Genomic DNA, 17,574 nt, shown 5'->3' with positions numbered 1-17,574 from the left:
ATGCCATGCCACGTCTTGTGTCTCGCTTTTATTCCTGCTCGCTGGCTTCAAAAACTCCTCCAGCCTGGTCGTGTGCCTGCCAGGCTGCCTTTTTAACGCCAAAAGTGTGACATATAATTTTGAAAATGACAACCAACAACAACAACAACAACAAAAATAACAACGGAGACGATCAACTACAAAAGCCATAACAACAACTCAACAGCGTGAATGTCACCAAAGACCAAAAAGGGAAATAAAAGCCCTATGGACCTCCAGCTCCAGCCACGAGGCGCACCAGGTAGTCACTCCATGGGCGTAGAGGGGCAGGGAGGTTAGCAAGTCAATCCCTCTGAGGATAAGGGAAAAGCGCTCGACGCCTATGATTAGATCCGCTGCCAACATTGACCTTAGCATTCATTTTACGACTGCCTTATGCTGTTTTCGATGTTTCTTCAATATATTTTTTCCTCTTTTTTTTTTAATTTTATGCTCCTCTTTTGCGGCTCATTTACAAATTGAAGAAGGCAAATGAAGCAAGAGAGAAAGAGAGCGAGAAAAGCAAAAGGATAAAGGTATTTATTTTTTGGTTACTGGCTCATGACTCAATTGTGGAGAAAATTTGATTTAAAATGGAAACTCCTATGTATCACTCTACTGTGCTGCAGAAGAAGGCAGTTGCATGTGGCATGCAAAGTTATCGGGTTGTTGCTGGTTCCCCTAACTGCCAGGCAATTCTATTTATTTAACAAAATAAATCACTAACGGCAACTCATTAGCAACTAAGCAAAGATATTATACCAAGGCTCGAAAGAGATTGCCTGCATGACATTCCATTTGAATAGAGTCCGGTTTCCACTCTCCTCTCGCTGTGTCTTTCTCTTTCTCTTTGTCTCACTCACTCGCTCACTCACTCACACTCGTACTGCATGTGTTATCAATCCCATTTGACGATAACTGACAATATGGTCGGCCATATATTGCAGCTACCGAATGGCAAAAGAAAACCAAAAACTAAAGAAAATCAACTTGGACTTTCTTATCAAATTGAAATCAATTTTCATGCTCATATCTAGGCATGCCATCTAAACACCTAAACATGTCAAATAGACGCACTTAAGGCGACATCTACACATGATTGCCTCCAAAGACAGATGGAGAGAGAGAGAGAGAGAGAGAGCCAAAGAGAGACAGTTCATCACCTGGCTCATAGAAGGAGATTCCAGTAATCCTCCTCCTCCTCCTTCTTTTTGAAAACTCTACCAAGTTGAAATTGACTTAAATAATTTTGTTTGCGCCTGTCGCAAGTAGAGCCAGGTACAGGAACTGTCTATTGGAAGCTGCTACCAACCACTCTATGGTCTCTCACACAGCTCGCGGCTCAAATTGTACCGCAAGCACACAAATCACAAAAACGGACGGACCTCCAGCTCCCGCTCCAGTTTTCGTAGTGGCCTCCTCCACTCCGTCCCTTCCTCGCCCACCATTTCCTCCGTTATCCCCAAACTATTCGCTCAATGATGATTGCTATGAAGACAAGAATTTCTAGTTCTGAGACCATGAATATAAAAGACGCAGAGAAATAGACACTAAGAGAGAGAGAAAAAGTGAGAGAAAACCTTAACTGGAAGCATTTTGCATTTTCATATACCCTATACTCAAAAAATGATCGGCAAATGATTTCACGATTCCAACAAAAGAAAAGTGTTCCACACGAAAATATTTGTAATCGTTAATTTTTAAACAGAGTATTTGAATATTCGTTTGTTTTTTCTTAATTTTGTGTATAAATTTTTACGATAGAGTTGCGCTCATAATTTTTCACCGACAAAAACCCCTTCCTAGCCCCCTTTTGGCCAATACTATATGCATGTATGTGGATTGGCAGAACCGAAGTTAGTCCGCTTGCCGCTAGCCGCTGCTTCTGTCTTTTTATGCAGAGTGGAAAAACTGAAGAATTTTCGACCACGACATGAGCCTGTCGCTAGTGGCTGCGGGAGGATGGACAACGAACGACAACGATGGACGACAGCTTGGTGATATGCCAGAGGAGAATGCAGGCATGATGCAGGAAGGGGGAGGGGGCTGGCTGCTGGAGCAAGGAACTGGCTCTGTGGCCGCTAGTCAGTCGACTTTCCAGTGAGCGCGTGTGGTGGTTGCAATCGTTTTGGCTTTGGAACATTTCATTAGTTTTGAGTGCTGGCATATATCGTCATGATCATCATTGCTGATCATCATTATCGTGCTTTCTGTTGCTGTCGCCGTCTGCTGCTCCGCTTTGGCTATTATTTTGAATTTTATTGCGCTTTTTATTGGTAGGCCTGCATTTCATCGTCTTGGTTTCTATATCACCACTCTGCAAGCGCCCCCCCTTCGCCCACTTCTCATTCATATAAATACAGAATACCAAAGTAATTTATATTGGTTTAGTTTAGAAAAAAGAGATGGAAGAAAACGAAAGAAATCAAAGACTGTTTTCATATATAAATTTCAAATTTTTCCATTTTTATATGTTCAAAAAGTTTTTCTGTTTGCCAAATTCTTATATACATAATAATTTAATTATAGTTAATGACATCAAAATATGAACTTTTACTTATTCTTGTATATAATAATGATTAGATTAGGAGCAGGAGGTGGAGATGTAGGATAGCATATACACACACACTTATGCATATATGTACATGTACATGTTGGAAAACTCTGATATATAGTAAAAAAGAACCAATTTTTGATATAGGACATACCGATCGATAGACTTATTATATAATGAATGCTTAGCGTTAACACAAAGACAGTCTTTGGAAATAATTTGAAATTGGAATTGAAATAATTATCTCTTAAATCTACAACATTATACTTAATATACTTATATATAAACATGAATTACTTGTAACAAACACATCTAATTGAAGATTTGAAAGAAAACCCATCAAAATTTTTAATACAAATCCAAGCAAATTTTTCTTTCTTTCTTTTCTTTTTTTTTGAGCATTAATACTTTTTGTCTAACTAAGAATGCATCAATAAATACATTTATCCCAAAATGACACTATTAATTTGTATCCGGTGTATGGAAGAAAAAACTGTCCATAAGCAACATGACAATATATAAACCACATTAATATAGTTAATATAGTTATCTATCTCCATTATATTTACTGTACATTTAGATGATATTTTTCGATTTTAGATTTACTCGTGAGTGATTTTCATATCTAGAGCAACGACTTTCCTCAGATCAATTTCAGAATCTAAGGATTCTTAAGTCACTTAGCTTCTTTTTTGAAACTGATTAGGAAATGCTTTAATATAAATAATTGTAAAATTATTAAATTAAAATTTATTGAAAGCATCCTCTGCTCGATATTATATATCATATTTGGAGAAATCAGTTTATTATTTTAAAATTTTGTTATAGTTTTTTATATATTTCACTTTTTTTGTTTTACAATACGTTTTAAAGTTTTTTTTTTTGTTTTTTTTTGGTTTTTTTTATTAACATTGAATCATGCAATTAATTTAAACCCATATATAAATCACAACGTTTAAAAATTCAAAAGTTTTCTATACTAATTAAGGATTTAAATAGTGTGTGCATGTGTGTGTTAGTTAGTGGGTGAATGTGTGAACAGTTTTAGATTCTGTCTAAAACCCTTTTGTATTTTTAATTTTGATGGCACATAAATTTCACGCATTTTGAATTTTTTTTCTCTTTTTTTGTTGTATATAAGATATTATTATTATTATTATTTACCTTCGTTTTGTTATTTATTCTACCTAAACGTTTTGTTTTTATTGAACTTGCACCGAAAATTGTGTTGTATGTGGTATAAATATATATAGATTTATGCGGTTTATTCAGCATTTTTGTGTCCTGGCACCGCCCACTTATCCTAGTTACATACATATATATACATATATGTATTTTGTGTCTCATTGAAGCGGCTATGCAAAATATATAACATTATATATATATAATTTTGCTATTAAAATAGAGTTGCTTTAATGAAAAAGATGTATAGATGCATTTTTTTGTTTTTTTTTTTATCTAAACACTTTCCAAAAATCCTTACTACATCGAATACCAAATATGTAATCCTCCAAACCTTGTATTTCGTTTGTTCAGCTATCGTTGCTTCATGTGGCACTAAAGTTTCATATACTTGTAGTTGTTTTTCCTATTTGTTTTCAATTATAATGTTTTAATTATAATTTGTGTGCTTGTGTAATTAAATCTTAAGGCTAGAATTTGGCTCCAGTAACTGTGCACATTCAATCAATCAATCAATCCGAAACCATCGCTCTTGTTACTACTTTGCACCATATTTTCCGTATTTAGTAGAAAAACAAAATAAATAAACCAAAAATTTAAAAAGAACAGAAGAATAATATGTTTGAAATAAAATTGAAAACTAATTTTTGCTTGACTTGGATTCTTTTTCCACTTTGGAAGCTGCCATTCATTCCATCTTGATGATAAATGAATGTTTTTTATAAAAATTGTTTACGATTTTTAATTTGAAGATTCAAAAACTTTCGTTAGGGTCATTTGACTAAAGATTGAGGGCAAAAAAAAAGTAAATAAAAATTGAAAAATAAATCAAAAGTTTCTTAAGTATTTTTGTTTTTTTTTTTGAAAAATTGTTATATATTTTCGAAAAATAAAATGAACTAATTTATAGGTACATATATAAAAAATATGTGTTGTATGTTTGTTTGTGTGTATGCGTGTGTGTGTGTGTGTGTGTTTTGAACGTAAAACATAAACTAAAACTAAATTATCATTAAGAATTTTAAATAAAATTTTTTGCTTTTTGTTTTTTTTGTGTTGTTTTGTTTGATTTCGAATCAAATTAAGGAAGTACAAGGGTTTTGTTTTTTGTTTTTTTGTTGTTGTTTTTGTTGGTTGTTCTTTCTTCGATCGAAAAAATGATATGGTAAAATTGTTTGCAATTATTTTATAAATTTATGAATTTTATACATTTATAGTATAGTTGTTAAAAACCTAAATCTAAAATCTGATCAGATTTCAAAGAGCGGTAAATAAGTTAATAAAATTTTTTGTTTTTTCTTTTCTTACTTAAATTTGAATATAAATTAGTGTGTTAAATTATGAACAATTTTAGCTAAGAAAAAAAGGAGGTGAATTTTTTTCCGTTTGTTTGTTTTTTTTTGTTTAATAATAGATACATACAATAATAATAATAATAATAATAATAAGAATAATAATAATCATAATTTTTGAAATTATCTCTCTTAAATAATAATTAATTGTTGTTTAGTTAAAAAAGAAATTAAAATTAATAATTATTACACATGAGATCACAGTATTAGAGATATAAGTTAAATATGGTTTTTGTGTGTGTGTGTGCGTGTGTATTTGTTATTAGGATTATTATTATTTTTCAATTAGGCATTGTTAGTAACTTTTTGTTTGTCCGTGTTGTTTGTGAGTGTGTGTGTGTCTGTGTGTTTTAGTGTCCGTGTGGGCTATGCTATAATTTAAGATTTAGTGTCTTGCATACACATTAAAATAGGTGTATGTATGATACATACATAATACACACATATGTATTTTAGATTACAACCCGAATAATTTCAACAACATTTAACTCTCTGGCTTATATTGAATTTTTATGTTCTTAATCAGATTCAGCATCTACAATTGATTCCTCTTCCTCAGTCCCCTCTTTATCCTCCCTACAGCTGAATAGCGGCTGGCTATCCTCTGCATTCTGACTAACAAACACGTATTTAAACTGCAATCGGGGGCTATTTAATGGCGACAATGTGCCATAATCTGAGGTTAAACCAACCTCTAAATGCTCCAGATTGAGATCCAGAAATGGCACCTGACGATCATGATGGGAGGAATCAATCGTTGATGTTGAATTCTCTTCGGTCTACATGGACGTTGCTGCTGCTGCTGCTGCCGCAGAGGTGACAATTGCCAAATCGGCTGCCTGCAACAAATGATGATGGGGATGCGGTTGATATTGATGATGTTGTTGCTGTTGCAATTGTTGTTGTTGCTGCTGCTGTTGTTGCTGTTGCTGCTGTTGCTGCTGCTGCTGCTGCTGCTGTTGTTCACTTCTAGACGCTTTGCTTTCCTTCTTGATACGCTGCTTTAGATGAACTTTGGCATGTCGCTTCTTCTCATCGGATCGGGCAAACTTCCTACCACATATATCACAACTAAATGGCTTCTCACCCGTGTGAGTCCGTATGTGGGTGGTCAAGTGATCACTGCGACTGAAGCTACGCATGCAAATGCGACACTGGAATGGCTTTTGGCCAGTGTGAATGCGTATATGGCGGGTGAGTTCATCGGATCGGGAGAACCGGCGATCGCAGTTTTCCACCGGGCAGGCATAGGGTCGCTCATGTACGGGTGTCTTACTGGGACGATTTGGATATTTTCGTGGCTTGACCGGAACCAATTTCAAGGGCAAGGTGCTCTGTTGATAGACTTGTGACAATATCTCATGACCCTTGCTAGTAGAAGGACTATATTCAGCTAGTTGCACTGCTGTAGCATTAGCATTGCCACTGCTCCCGGCGCCAGATGTCACTGAGTAACCGGTGCCATTTGAACTGGGCTCTGGATAGGATTGTTCCTGTTTGGGTATCAGAACACCCAATGCTGCATTGCTAGAGCTAGCCGATGAAGTAGGTCCCGGCAATACCAATGTCTGTTGCGATTGCTGTTGCACTTGTTGCTGCTGTTGCTGTACTTGTTGCTGATCCATATCCAACCATTGATATTTGGTTCCGGATATCTGACTACGAGCAGCGTATTGTTGTTGCTGTTGCTCATGGGTGGTTTGCAATTCCGCCAGGCTAGTAAATCCCACTGTTGCGGCTGTCACACTCGTTGTTGCCGTATATGTTGGCGGCGGTCCTGGTTTAAGCAACAATGGGGTGCAATCCATTGTTAGGCCAAGCAATTCGGCATGTTGCTGAGCAGCTGCAGCAGCTGCTGCAGCGGCGGCGGCTGCTCGGCCATCATCGTACGAAGTGGGCGTAAGAGATTGCTGTTGATGTTGGGGATGTTGCTGCTGCTGCTGTTGTAGTTGCTGCTGCTGTTGTTGTTGCTGCTGCTGCTGTTGCATAGCATATTGTGCGGGCAAATTAAACATGGGTGGTTGGAATAGAGATTTGTCAGGGCTAGGTAGACCCCAACTATTGCCGAGACTATTAGAGGGTGGTGACATTTGGCCAGGCAATACGTTTAGTTGCTGCGGCGAGGCCAATTGCTGCTGGTGTTGCTGCTGTTGTTGGCTCATGTGATTGCTGTTGTTGTTGTTGTTGTTGAGGTTGCCTGTGGTGGTAAAAATGCCACGATATGAGATTTTGCCAGTCTGTTGTTGTTGTTGTTGTTGCTGTTGTAGAGCATGCTGCTGATAGTGTTGGTGTTGTTGTTGTTGTTGTTGGTGTTGCTGTTGTTGGTGTTGTTGGTGGTGATTGTGTGGATGATGGTGATGATGATGATGATGGTGATGATGATGTGGCAATTGTTCGTGTAATATTTGGTGTTGTTGTTGGTATTGTTGCTGATGTTGCGGGGAGCTCATGTGTTGTTGTTGTTGCTGTTGTTGTTGTTGTTGTTGTTGTTGTTGTTGGTGTTGCTGCTGATGACTGTGGTGGCAATTCGTATTGGTATTCGTGTTACTATTGTGATGCAGCTGTTGTTGTTGTTGTTGCTGCTGCTGTTGTTGTTGTTGTTGTGAATGTGAGGCTGTTGCTGGCGAACCAACGCCGCTTTCATTTGTGTGATCATTGTTTTCACTTGTATTCTGTTTTGCCTGTGTTGTTGTTGTTGTTGTTGATGTGTTGTTGTTGTTGTGTGAATACATATTACAACTATTATTACTTGATTCTTCCTTAACAATTGTCAAAATTGGCGGTGTGCTACGCTCCTCCTTCAAGGTACTGCACGACGACAATACCGGACTGGCCACAGAGACAATTTGTGGCTCAAGAGATAAGTCCTCTGATTCAATAGAGCCTGCAACAATAAAAAGTTTCAAAAAAAAAAAAAACTTTAGAAATAAAGAAAATTGTCAAAAATAAAAGAAGAGAAAAAAATGCGCCTAAAAGTTGTTGCAGTTGAAATTGTATGGAAGTTGCTTTATCTATGAGACACTAATGGATGCAGCTGCATGGCGAAGGAGTCACATCTTAAATAACCCACTAATCCCTTGTCAGACGGACAGTGTTTACATAAATCAGTCTTTCCCTTTCTTTCGCTGAAGGTAGAGCATACAAATTTAACTCTATTTAGCTACTTTCGTATATGTATTCATATCAAAATTTGTATTAGTTATTTACTTTGAATGTTATTGAAAGTAAAACTCTTACTCTCTCGCTCTATCTACTTCTGTGCAATGTTGCTCTGTGGTATATGGTGATATGGCTAAGTCTAAACAATAAAAAAGCTCTTAATTAATCTAAAGCAACAACAACTGCATCATGATCATCATCATCATCATCATCATCGCTTTCGCGCATGTATTAAACATTTCCGTTCAGTGTCAATGTTTCTCAAGCGCAATTTCCCAGCAGATACGACAAGATGACGTCTCTCATTCCCATTCCAAGTCCAGACATATCAGACACACACACACACACACTCCAGCATAGTGTGTGTAGAATATGTGACTGCTCGACACATTTCTAATTGAATTAAAGGCAAATAAAGTATACTGAAACTAGATTTTTCCCTCTCCCCATTCACTTTGACTTGCCTCTCTCTCTCAATTGAGTTTAATTGTTGGCATAATTTTGCCCTTAGAGTCTGAAACAATTGAAGAAACTAAAAATCTGAAATGATATATCTACTATATGTATGTACATCATATACATGCATAACTATCTATATATATTTTATGTTCATTTAATTTTCTAAGCCAAAAAACTGTCACTCATAAATTTCTGGTTTCTTCCCCCACGCAAAAAATGGAGAGCAAAACAATTTGCTTCAGAGACAGAGAGACAGAGAGTGATAAAGCAGTTTTTAATCGCTAAACTTGGCAAGCCATTCAAGTATAAGAAGAAGACATAATTTATACCAAAAAATAATGCATATCTATCTATCTGTCGAAATGTGTCTGGCTAGGGTCCATATCTGTCATGGCTAATATAGAAATTGGACAATTGCACTTCCTGGAGCCTGTCAAAATATATGTATTGGCATTGGAGTTCTGTGAATTCTCCCTACAATAATTCCCGCACCCTTGCCTTGTCCTCCTTCTCTTCGCATTGCATTTGCTGAAGCGAAATTGATGTCACAGCACATTAGCCGCAATGCAACTCAATCAATACTTCAAGTCCAATGCCGGCATTAATGATGATCGTGGAAAAAACAAACAAAAACAACAAGCTAAAGAAACAAATCTTGGACTGGGACAGGCCTGAGTTTCTTCTGATTCTCCCTTTATCTCTCTCTCTCTGTCTCTCTGTCGCGTAATTAGTCTTCTGGCCGACACTTTTGCCTTTTGCAGCTTCTGCATCTGTCTCCATCTCAGTTGCAGTTGCAGTTTGCAGTAGTCTCTGTCGCCGTCTGTGGTCGCTGGCGACGATGAGCGATGATGCGACCTCCCGTGTTGTTCGATTTCTGCGAAACTAAAGCGTGCCCAGCTGCAGTAGCCAGCCAGCCAGCCGGAGAGGCAGCTTATTCAAGCGAACTGTGATTGATATCGTCACAAAGAAGGAATGGCTTGGAATGGGTGTAACAGTGACGAAACGAAAACACCAAAATTAAGACCGATTTTTGCTTCCTATGCAAGCTAAGCCAGACTTACTAATGATGAACGTTTTCTAAATATTCTTTGTTAATTTTTTATATAGAACACTTACCGGTAATTGGGGGTGGCTCCACCACAGTGGATGGACCAAAAAACGAGGGTATATCGGTAGATGTAGTCACCGGCGTATTGAGATCACCGGGCAGAGCCTCAATCAGCGGATGCTGCTGTTGATGATGCTGCTGAGGATGCTGTTGTTGTTGTTGGTGGTGGTGATGGTGATGGTGATGCTCTGCACCTTCCGGCTGTACGGGACTATGTTGACTTGTGTTCAATAGACTCAAATGGGAGGCCGAGCTGCGACCACTACTGGCTGCAGCACTTGGCTGTGCTGCTTGGGCAAGGCCCGGACTACCGCCCTGAGTTGGGGTGGTTGTTTGATTGCGTGCCCTTAACACGGAGTTGTTTGTGTTGCTATTTGAAGCCGCTGCCGATGCTGCGGCCGCTGCTGCTGCTGCCGCCGCCGATACGGATGAATAATGAAGCAATGTTTGGGAACTGTTTGAACTGCTTGTCGATGAACTGGTGCTGGCACTGGGATTGCCAAAATAGGCTGTCGAGGCCGCTGTCGATGGGCTGCTGCTCTGAGCCGCTGTGCTGGTCTTGAAGAGGCACGTATCGAAGCTCAGGACATTGAAATGGGCCGCAGCGGCCGTTTCGGTTAGCAGGAATGCGTGATGCGTTGGCGCCACCAGGGTTTCAAGCCCTTCCATGATCATGGTAGCTGATTGGGTTCCAGGGGCTACGCCGCCTAAAAAAACAAAACAAGAAACTGCAAAGTTAGTCAAGTCACAAAAGCAAATTTAAGGTTATTGTTTTTCAATTTCTGTCTTTAAATACGTACAAAAAAAAAAAATACGATATATTGCTAATGCAACTTCCCTTGACCATTCAATAAAAAGAAGAAAAAAAACATAATGACAAAAAAATCATGTTTACTCAGTCTCTCGATGGTCAACGTAAAACCAGCCGCCTCTTTCGGTTTCGTTTTTTCAATTGATTTGCCATGACAGCTGTTCAATTGCATAACCAATACCCCGGGCTAGTTTCCCTCGTCTTGCCATCATGAAATTTGACAATTTACTAACCACAAAACAATTTAATTTGTCACAGAAACTTTCGCTTCATCCATCTACCAGCCACCACCCACATGACCCTAGGCAATTAAATTAAAATCGATTAAGCACTTAAAAAACTATGAAACGAACTTATTATTACATTTGCTGAGAAGTAGAACAATTCTGTTTCCCACACCTTAAGCCAACAGAAGAAGATGACAACAGAATGGGAAGGGGAAATGGGTCAGAAATGGTGACAATTGTAGAAGAATGACGGTTTCTCTCAGTGTAGTAGGTTCAAAAGTGATCTTGTGCAATCTCTTTCTTCATCAGAGTTTTTTTACAACGTCTCGTCTCTCAATTAAAGCCTGTCTAATAAACTTGGCTTATTATGTCTAATGATTTCTTGATCATGTCTTCCCAACTCTAACATTTAGGCATATGAAATCTTGCTAGCTACGAACTCTCGATCGGATACAAGATCCAATCGGATCCTCATCTTGCCTCATGCCTGCCATGGCGTCATCATCATTATCTTCATCTTCATCATCATTGTCGTAACTATCAAGTGTTTTTGGCGGCCGCTTGACCGCGTTGATTTGCATTACAAGTGCACTCGTGTTGACAGGCAGCTATGCGCCAAAATAACTACTGTGCCATGTACCCCGACCCCCCGCCGCACCGCTCTGTATACCCTTAGTGGTTTTTGGCACTTTTGCTTTCTTATTTACATTTGATTTCACGCATAATTTCCATGGCAAAGTGCACTCCAGACTTCAGTGCAGAGTCTCTCGACTGGCGGCGGGCAACAATCTTGGACCGCTCTCGGTGCCATCAGCCACAACACAATGAACCATCAGATGGTTTCGAGCAGCTCCTTTCTAGCTGGCGCGCGTGCTGTCTTTGCTTTTGTTGCTCTGTCTCTGTGTGTGTGTGTGTGTGTGTATCTCGCTTGGTTCGATTCATTCATAAAATTATGCGCCCAGAGTCAATAATTTTTACAGTCGATCAAAGATTTGTATCTTGGGCTTTTTTGAAGTTTAAGTTGCCATATGAATCATACACACACACACACACATTCACAAAAGGCGCAGACACAACAGAAATAAACTCTAAGATAACCTGGAACTGGTCTTGGGTGTTGTGTCTTTGGTGTTGTGTCTTTGGTTTCTTCGATCTCTTCTTGACTTCTTCTTGGCTTTGCGCTTAATAACTTGGCCAACAATTGACACTCCCTTAAATAAAATAAAAAATACAAAAAGAAGAAATATACAACAACACACACACACGATCCACGATCCAAGAGCTGTCCAAGTGGTTGCCTACAGAGCTACAGGTCTACTGTGAATATTGCCTAAAGAAAACCCAAAAAAAGGGTTTGCTTTGAAATGTTTCTAAAGAATCAATGCAAAAACTTTTTAAAAATTAATTTATAAATGGCTTTTTAGCAGTTGATCTAAGTAAAAATTAGTATCTCTCTGATTAATTGTCTAAACAAGTTTAAAAAAGTCACTTTGTTTTCGTCTCATCGAAGGGTTATTAATCTGTAGTTTATTTTAAACAAAATTCACTGTATAAAATTCATGTATTTTGTAAATGTTGTGTCTCTGGTCTTCACCTATGTATACACACACACACACACACAGGCTTCTTTCACTCTGCATAATTTTGCATAGCATTTTGGTTTGCTTTGCTTTGGTTGTATGGAGTAGAAGACGGACAAAAAGACAGACAGACAGACACAGAGATACATCGAGACATGTCAAGATCTTGCCATGAATGAATATTGGCACACAGCTAGCTAGATAGATAGATAGACAAGAGTGAGAGAGATGGAGTAGTGGAGAGGGGAGTTAAAGCCTGACTCGCTGAGGAAGAAGGCAAAAAAATTGTTATGTTGATATTATTTTAATTAAGTTTGATGCAAACTGGTTTGAAACTTTGTTTTTTTTTTGTTGTACCACACCATTTAGTTGTTTAGTTCTATACAGTTTTCAGTTTTTTCTTCTTCCATGAGTGTTAACATTTCGATAGATAGGCGACAATTTGTTAGGACGCCAAGTGGCATCTAACGATTGACCTACAGACAACATTAGAAGATACATTTTTTATGTGTATACCCTGTATCCTAGATCTGAGGTTAGCAAGAGGTATAGTCAAGTCGGTGCTGCGATTTGTGAATTGAAATACGTATTTTTTGTTGTTTTTATTGAGGATTAAGAGTTGAGGTGAAGTCTTCAAGTGGTGGAGGCTATGCGATGCGAGGCGACCTTTTACTATGGCTACTTAGCCAAACCAAAAATAACCCAACGAATGTTGTTTTTACGTTTTTTTTTTCCTGCTTTTTGTGAAACCAAATCTTATGCAACCTTGGGAAAAAGACAATACAACAACAATGGCAATAAAACAAAAAGAATTCTCAATTAACAATAATAATAATAATAATAATAATATGACGTTTGTTGTTGTTGTTGTTTCTGTTGCTGTTGTTATTATTGTTGGTTATTAACATAAAAAGAAATTGGAGAAACCTGGCGAAGGCGATGTGCCCGAGTCCAAGTTAAAGTCAAAGCATCGGCATCATTAGTCAAAATGCAAAAGACTTGATGGTGTTTGAGGAGTAAAAGTATCTTGCAGATACCCATACAAACACACATAGATACAAAACATGCAACTCTCTGGTCCCACTCACACACACTGACATGGAAGGGGAACAACAACAACAAAGTCCATCATTCACACAGCGGGCAGCAGGCAACAAGTTAAGCATAACAGCAACACCATCCACCATCCCAGCCATCCCAGCCATCCCATGGACAACGGGCAACAACGCTAACAAAATGTATCTTTTGCCGACTTTTCTCCTCCATCCATCCATCTATCCATCTATCCATGGAACCATCCTCCACCTTCTGTGGATGCGTAACACTTTGTCACACTTTTCATGCCAACAGCTTTTCGCTTCGTTGGTGTTGTTGTTGCTGTTTCTGCTGTGTTTTCCTCATGAGAACAATTAATGAAAATAAACAGCCGCAGGCCTACATATGTATGTATGTATGTATTGGTGCGCATTTAGGTATATTTTTATAAAGTTTTTAAAATCATTTTAGTAGGCACTTAAGAGACAAAAGCCAAAAAACAAAAAAATATAAAGAAAGATTCGAAACCGATTTTCTTGTTTAGCTTGGCAGACATAACCGTCGGCAGCAGTCGTTGGCGGAGGCGGCATCGGCGTAAGTTTGTCAAAGTTGTTTTTGGTTGTGTTTGGTGGAAGGAAAAGTGTTAAATGAACTTTTGCCACCGTCGGCATTTTCATTTTTGATCTCATAATTATTTTCATAAACAAACGTATGTATATGGGCGTTTCGGGAAAAACCTTCTTCTGCATAGTTTTTCCATCCATTATTTCCACTTAGTACTCACTACTTTGGGTCATGGGAGATTGCCTGTAAATCATTTTGCTAATTATTTTTCCGTCAAACCGAAGCAACTCACTCGATGCCAGAAGTCGCCGCCGCCGCCACACAAAAATGTGCCATTAAATTGTAAATGAAATTTTTTTTTAGTTCTTGTTGTTGTTGTCATTTGTTTAAATTGACCGCACTAACAAAATGTTGTCTATAAATTAGCAAATATATATGTATATGAAATCGTCTCATACATATTTTGTAGAAATATTTCACTTGCTTCTGCTACATAGTTGCCATTTTGCCGGATCCCATCCCATCACATCACATCACATCACATATATCTCTCTCAGGTGTAACGTGCAGAAATTTTTATTAGGCGTTAAATGAATTTATATAGACGAAAATACTGGCTGCTAAATTCAATTTTCACAAGTTTTCATAAAAGAAAATTTTGTAAACTTAAGAAATTTAGAATATGAATTTGTAGAAAAAACTTCAAGGGTCATAAAAATATATAAATTTATTATACACTAAAATTTATCACATTTTCTAAAAATTCTTATCGTTAAACTGTTTATCAATATTTTTTCTATTCAAATATGACACTCGAAATTTTTGTAATTTTTTATGATTATATAAAACTTGCACACTTAATTAAAATGAGAAAAATTGAGAATTGTTAGCTTTTCACCCACCTGGATCACAATGGCACGTGTAGAAGAATTCGGGGATGTAGGAGCAAAAGTCCTCTTACTTTTTGGATGCTTTAGTGGATTTTCCACTTAGTAGTAGTCACATATACACTTAAATACTAAAGCACTTTGAGTTCTCACTTTTGCTTTTAATTTTCTTTTATTTTTTTTTTGTACTTGCTAAAAGAAAATCAATAGATATATATTCCTTTTCTCTTTTCTGTATGTTTTTTTTTCCTTCTCTCTTTTCGGTTAACTTAAGCCAACATCTTTTTCGTTTGCGTGTAGATAAAATTTTCATTCATTGAAATGTGAACGAGCGGCTTTTGGGTTTTGTTTGAGTATGGCCACCGAGAATCCTTTCACTTTTGAAATAATTTGCATTATATTTTTTAGCACAATTTGTTTTGGTTTTTTGTTTTGGAGATGCGACAATATATATTTAATTATTGCATTTAATTGAATTTTTGCTTTTGAGTTTTTACTGCTTGGCTTTTTTTTGTTGCTTGCTTAAAATTTTTTCTTTTATGCTTTTTTAGCTTGTTGTAGTATAAGAACTTTTTCTTCGCTTTGTTTCAACCGTCGCGTTTGCTTGTTCGAACAAAACTGAGGCACGAGATGCGCACTCTTTCGGGTTTTATGAATGAAAAACTCAACATCAGTAAAACTATATAATAGAAGAGGGATTGCCCCTACTCGGGGACCACTGCTTGGCGGCTCTCGGCACGCGCCCCACAAAAGCCACCAGCGGCAAGTTCGAAAGAGAGACAGACAGACAGAGAGAGGGAGAGAGCCCAAGTTTAATGTGTGTGTGTCTATGTGTGTGTGTGTGTAGTGGGGAAAATCTTTACTGCTCCGAGTCCGACGTCACTATAGCCGGCCGGTTTTCGGTGCCTCTGGCCGATTTGATCCAATCGTAGCTCTTGTTGCCTCCCTTTGCTGCAGCCATTTTCATGGCGCAGGCGCAGAGCAGCCAATCAACAGTTTGCCAACAAGACTAACCGAAGCAATAGCTGTTCGGTGTGTTTAAGTCTGTGTGTGTGTGTATGGATGGGTAAGGTGTGGTGAGTTTTTTCGAGAGATCTCACTCTCTCTCTCTCCGAGGTAAAAATAACACAACAGGTACCCCAGCAGAGCAAGCCTCCACCTATTCCACATATACATATATATGAGAATATATAATCTACATGTGTATATGTATGTATGTATGTAGTTTCTGTTGTATATTGTTGATAATTTCCCCAAAATACGTCATCAGTCCGCGCGAAAATTTGCGGCCCATTAGCCTTTCTTTCCTTTTAATTCCTTCTGCATCTACGTAAATACCGTAAACACATTGTTTTTCGTTTGTTAGGCATGAGGCAGCCGCCGAAAATGTATGCAAATTTTAAACAAAATGATTCACTTGACCATTTATGGACAGTTCGTGTTCAGTTTTTGGCCAATGTCTGGGACTAAAATTTTTGGATTCTTATTTGTTTATTAAATCACAGTAGCGCATTGTTAAATAGAACTTATGCGCTTGGAAAATCAATTAAAAGCTTGACACATTTATTCACTATCAAAAGTATTTATCCAAAAATGTTTAATTGTTCTTTAACTGAGATATTCCTATACAAAGAACCTTTAGCTTAGAATGGGATATTATCAATCTCACTGTGTTGTTTATTTCAATAGTTTAGCCAAAAATTTCAAAAAACTAACTCTTTGGTTTACATATTTTAATGTTTACATGATATTTGTCATATTTCGCTCAAGTTGACTCCAAAATTTGTTCAGTTTCCGCCCACAAGCTGTAAACATTTTTCATGTGCTAAGGACAAGGTTAGAGACATGCGAAATTGCATTCCGCATTGTTGAGAAGGAAAATCAAAACGAAAAGCATAAACAAAATGCCACATAAAATGAAATTATTGAAACGATGCCAGGAGGCAACTGAAAAGAGCGAAATGCAATTTTTCGAATATGGACAATGCTAAAGAAGAAGAAAATGCACTTGGGAGTGATGAGTGTTCTAAGAGAAGAGGTCGGGTGGGTGGCACGCGTGTCCAATGACCGACCGACAAGCCGGCCGGCCGGCCTTCTTAATAACGGTGAGAATGACGATGATGATGATGATGATGATGATGAGGAAAACTATAAACACAGTCCAGACATCGATATTGGGTAGAGAGGCAGCCGCAGCAGCGCGCCATGACCTAAAAATAACACCTTGGAGAATTTTCCTTTCCCTGTTTTTGTTTTGTTTTGTTTACGGCAAAATAGTCGGCAAAGTTCAACAGACAAAGATTACGTGCTCGTCCGCCAATATCTCGGCAGATTCACCGATTTGCCATAGACCGTTCGACCGCTCGACCGTGTTTGCTTCTCCTTTGCTCTCTCTCTCACTACACCCCCAAAAATAGAACTTTGCCTCATTTTGGCGTTGTTTTGTTTTGACTATTTTTAACCTTCACATGATTTTTGAGAGGGATGTAGTTGATGAGCTAGTTGCGGGTGAATCCAAGACGTACGAACTGTGCCACCTGTAGACAAACGTTCGCCAATGAAGCTGTGTAAGCCAAATGAAAACTCATTACGCCAGGCATCCAAAAATAACTAAGCCAACTCACACTAAAATGAAAGG

At 38.0% G+C, this 17,574-nt stretch overlaps 1 protein-coding gene across 3 annotated transcripts; it reads right to left on the bottom strand.

The window, feature by feature from the left end:
* Positions 1-5,261: 5,261 nt before the first annotated feature.
* On the bottom strand, positions 5,262-15,120 carry LOC6647550 (probable serine/threonine-protein kinase yakA). Of its 3 annotated transcripts, XM_023178556.2 has the most exons (4): positions 14,952-15,115; positions 9,841-10,539; positions 7,856-7,990; positions 5,262-7,303 (listed from the first exon to the last, which is right to left on the bottom strand). In XM_023178556.2, the coding sequence occupies exons 2-4, from the start codon at positions 10,505-10,507 to the stop codon at positions 5,886-5,888; spliced, it is 2,220 nt and encodes a 739-aa protein (XP_023034324.1). In that variant the 5' UTR covers positions 10,508-10,539; positions 14,952-15,115; the 3' UTR covers positions 5,262-5,885. The 3 variants fall into 3 exon arrangements, with proteins under 3 accessions (XP_023034324.1, XP_023034323.1, XP_046869602.1); XM_023178555.2 differs by having other exon boundaries at positions 5,262-7,990; positions 14,952-15,120; XM_047013646.1 differs by lacking the exon at positions 14,952-15,115 and adding an exon at positions 14,508-14,857 and having other exon boundaries at positions 5,262-7,990.
* Positions 15,121-17,574: the final 2,454 nt, after the last annotated feature.

Source organism: Drosophila willistoni, chromosome 3R (genome assembly GCF_018902025.1).
Source record: "Drosophila willistoni isolate 14030-0811.24 chromosome 3R, UCI_dwil_1.1, whole genome shotgun sequence".
In the NCBI taxonomy this organism is placed as follows: domain Eukaryota; kingdom Metazoa; phylum Arthropoda; class Insecta; order Diptera; family Drosophilidae; genus Drosophila; species Drosophila willistoni.
The sequence above is the reverse complement of the archived record's forward strand: the minus strand, read 5'-3'. Positions and strand labels throughout refer to the sequence as shown.

What these genes read in the sequence shown, in the direction of transcription:
- LOC6647550 (XM_023178555.2), bottom strand. Translation starts at nt 10,507, where the DNA reads ATGATCATGGAAGGGCTTGAAACCCTGGTGGCGCCAACGCATCACGCA. An exon ending in GGAGCCACCCCCAATTACCG is followed by an intron (nt 7,991 to 9,840) that starts GTAAGTGTTCTA and finishes TTATTGTTGCAG; the next exon opens with GCTCTATTGAATCAGAGGAC.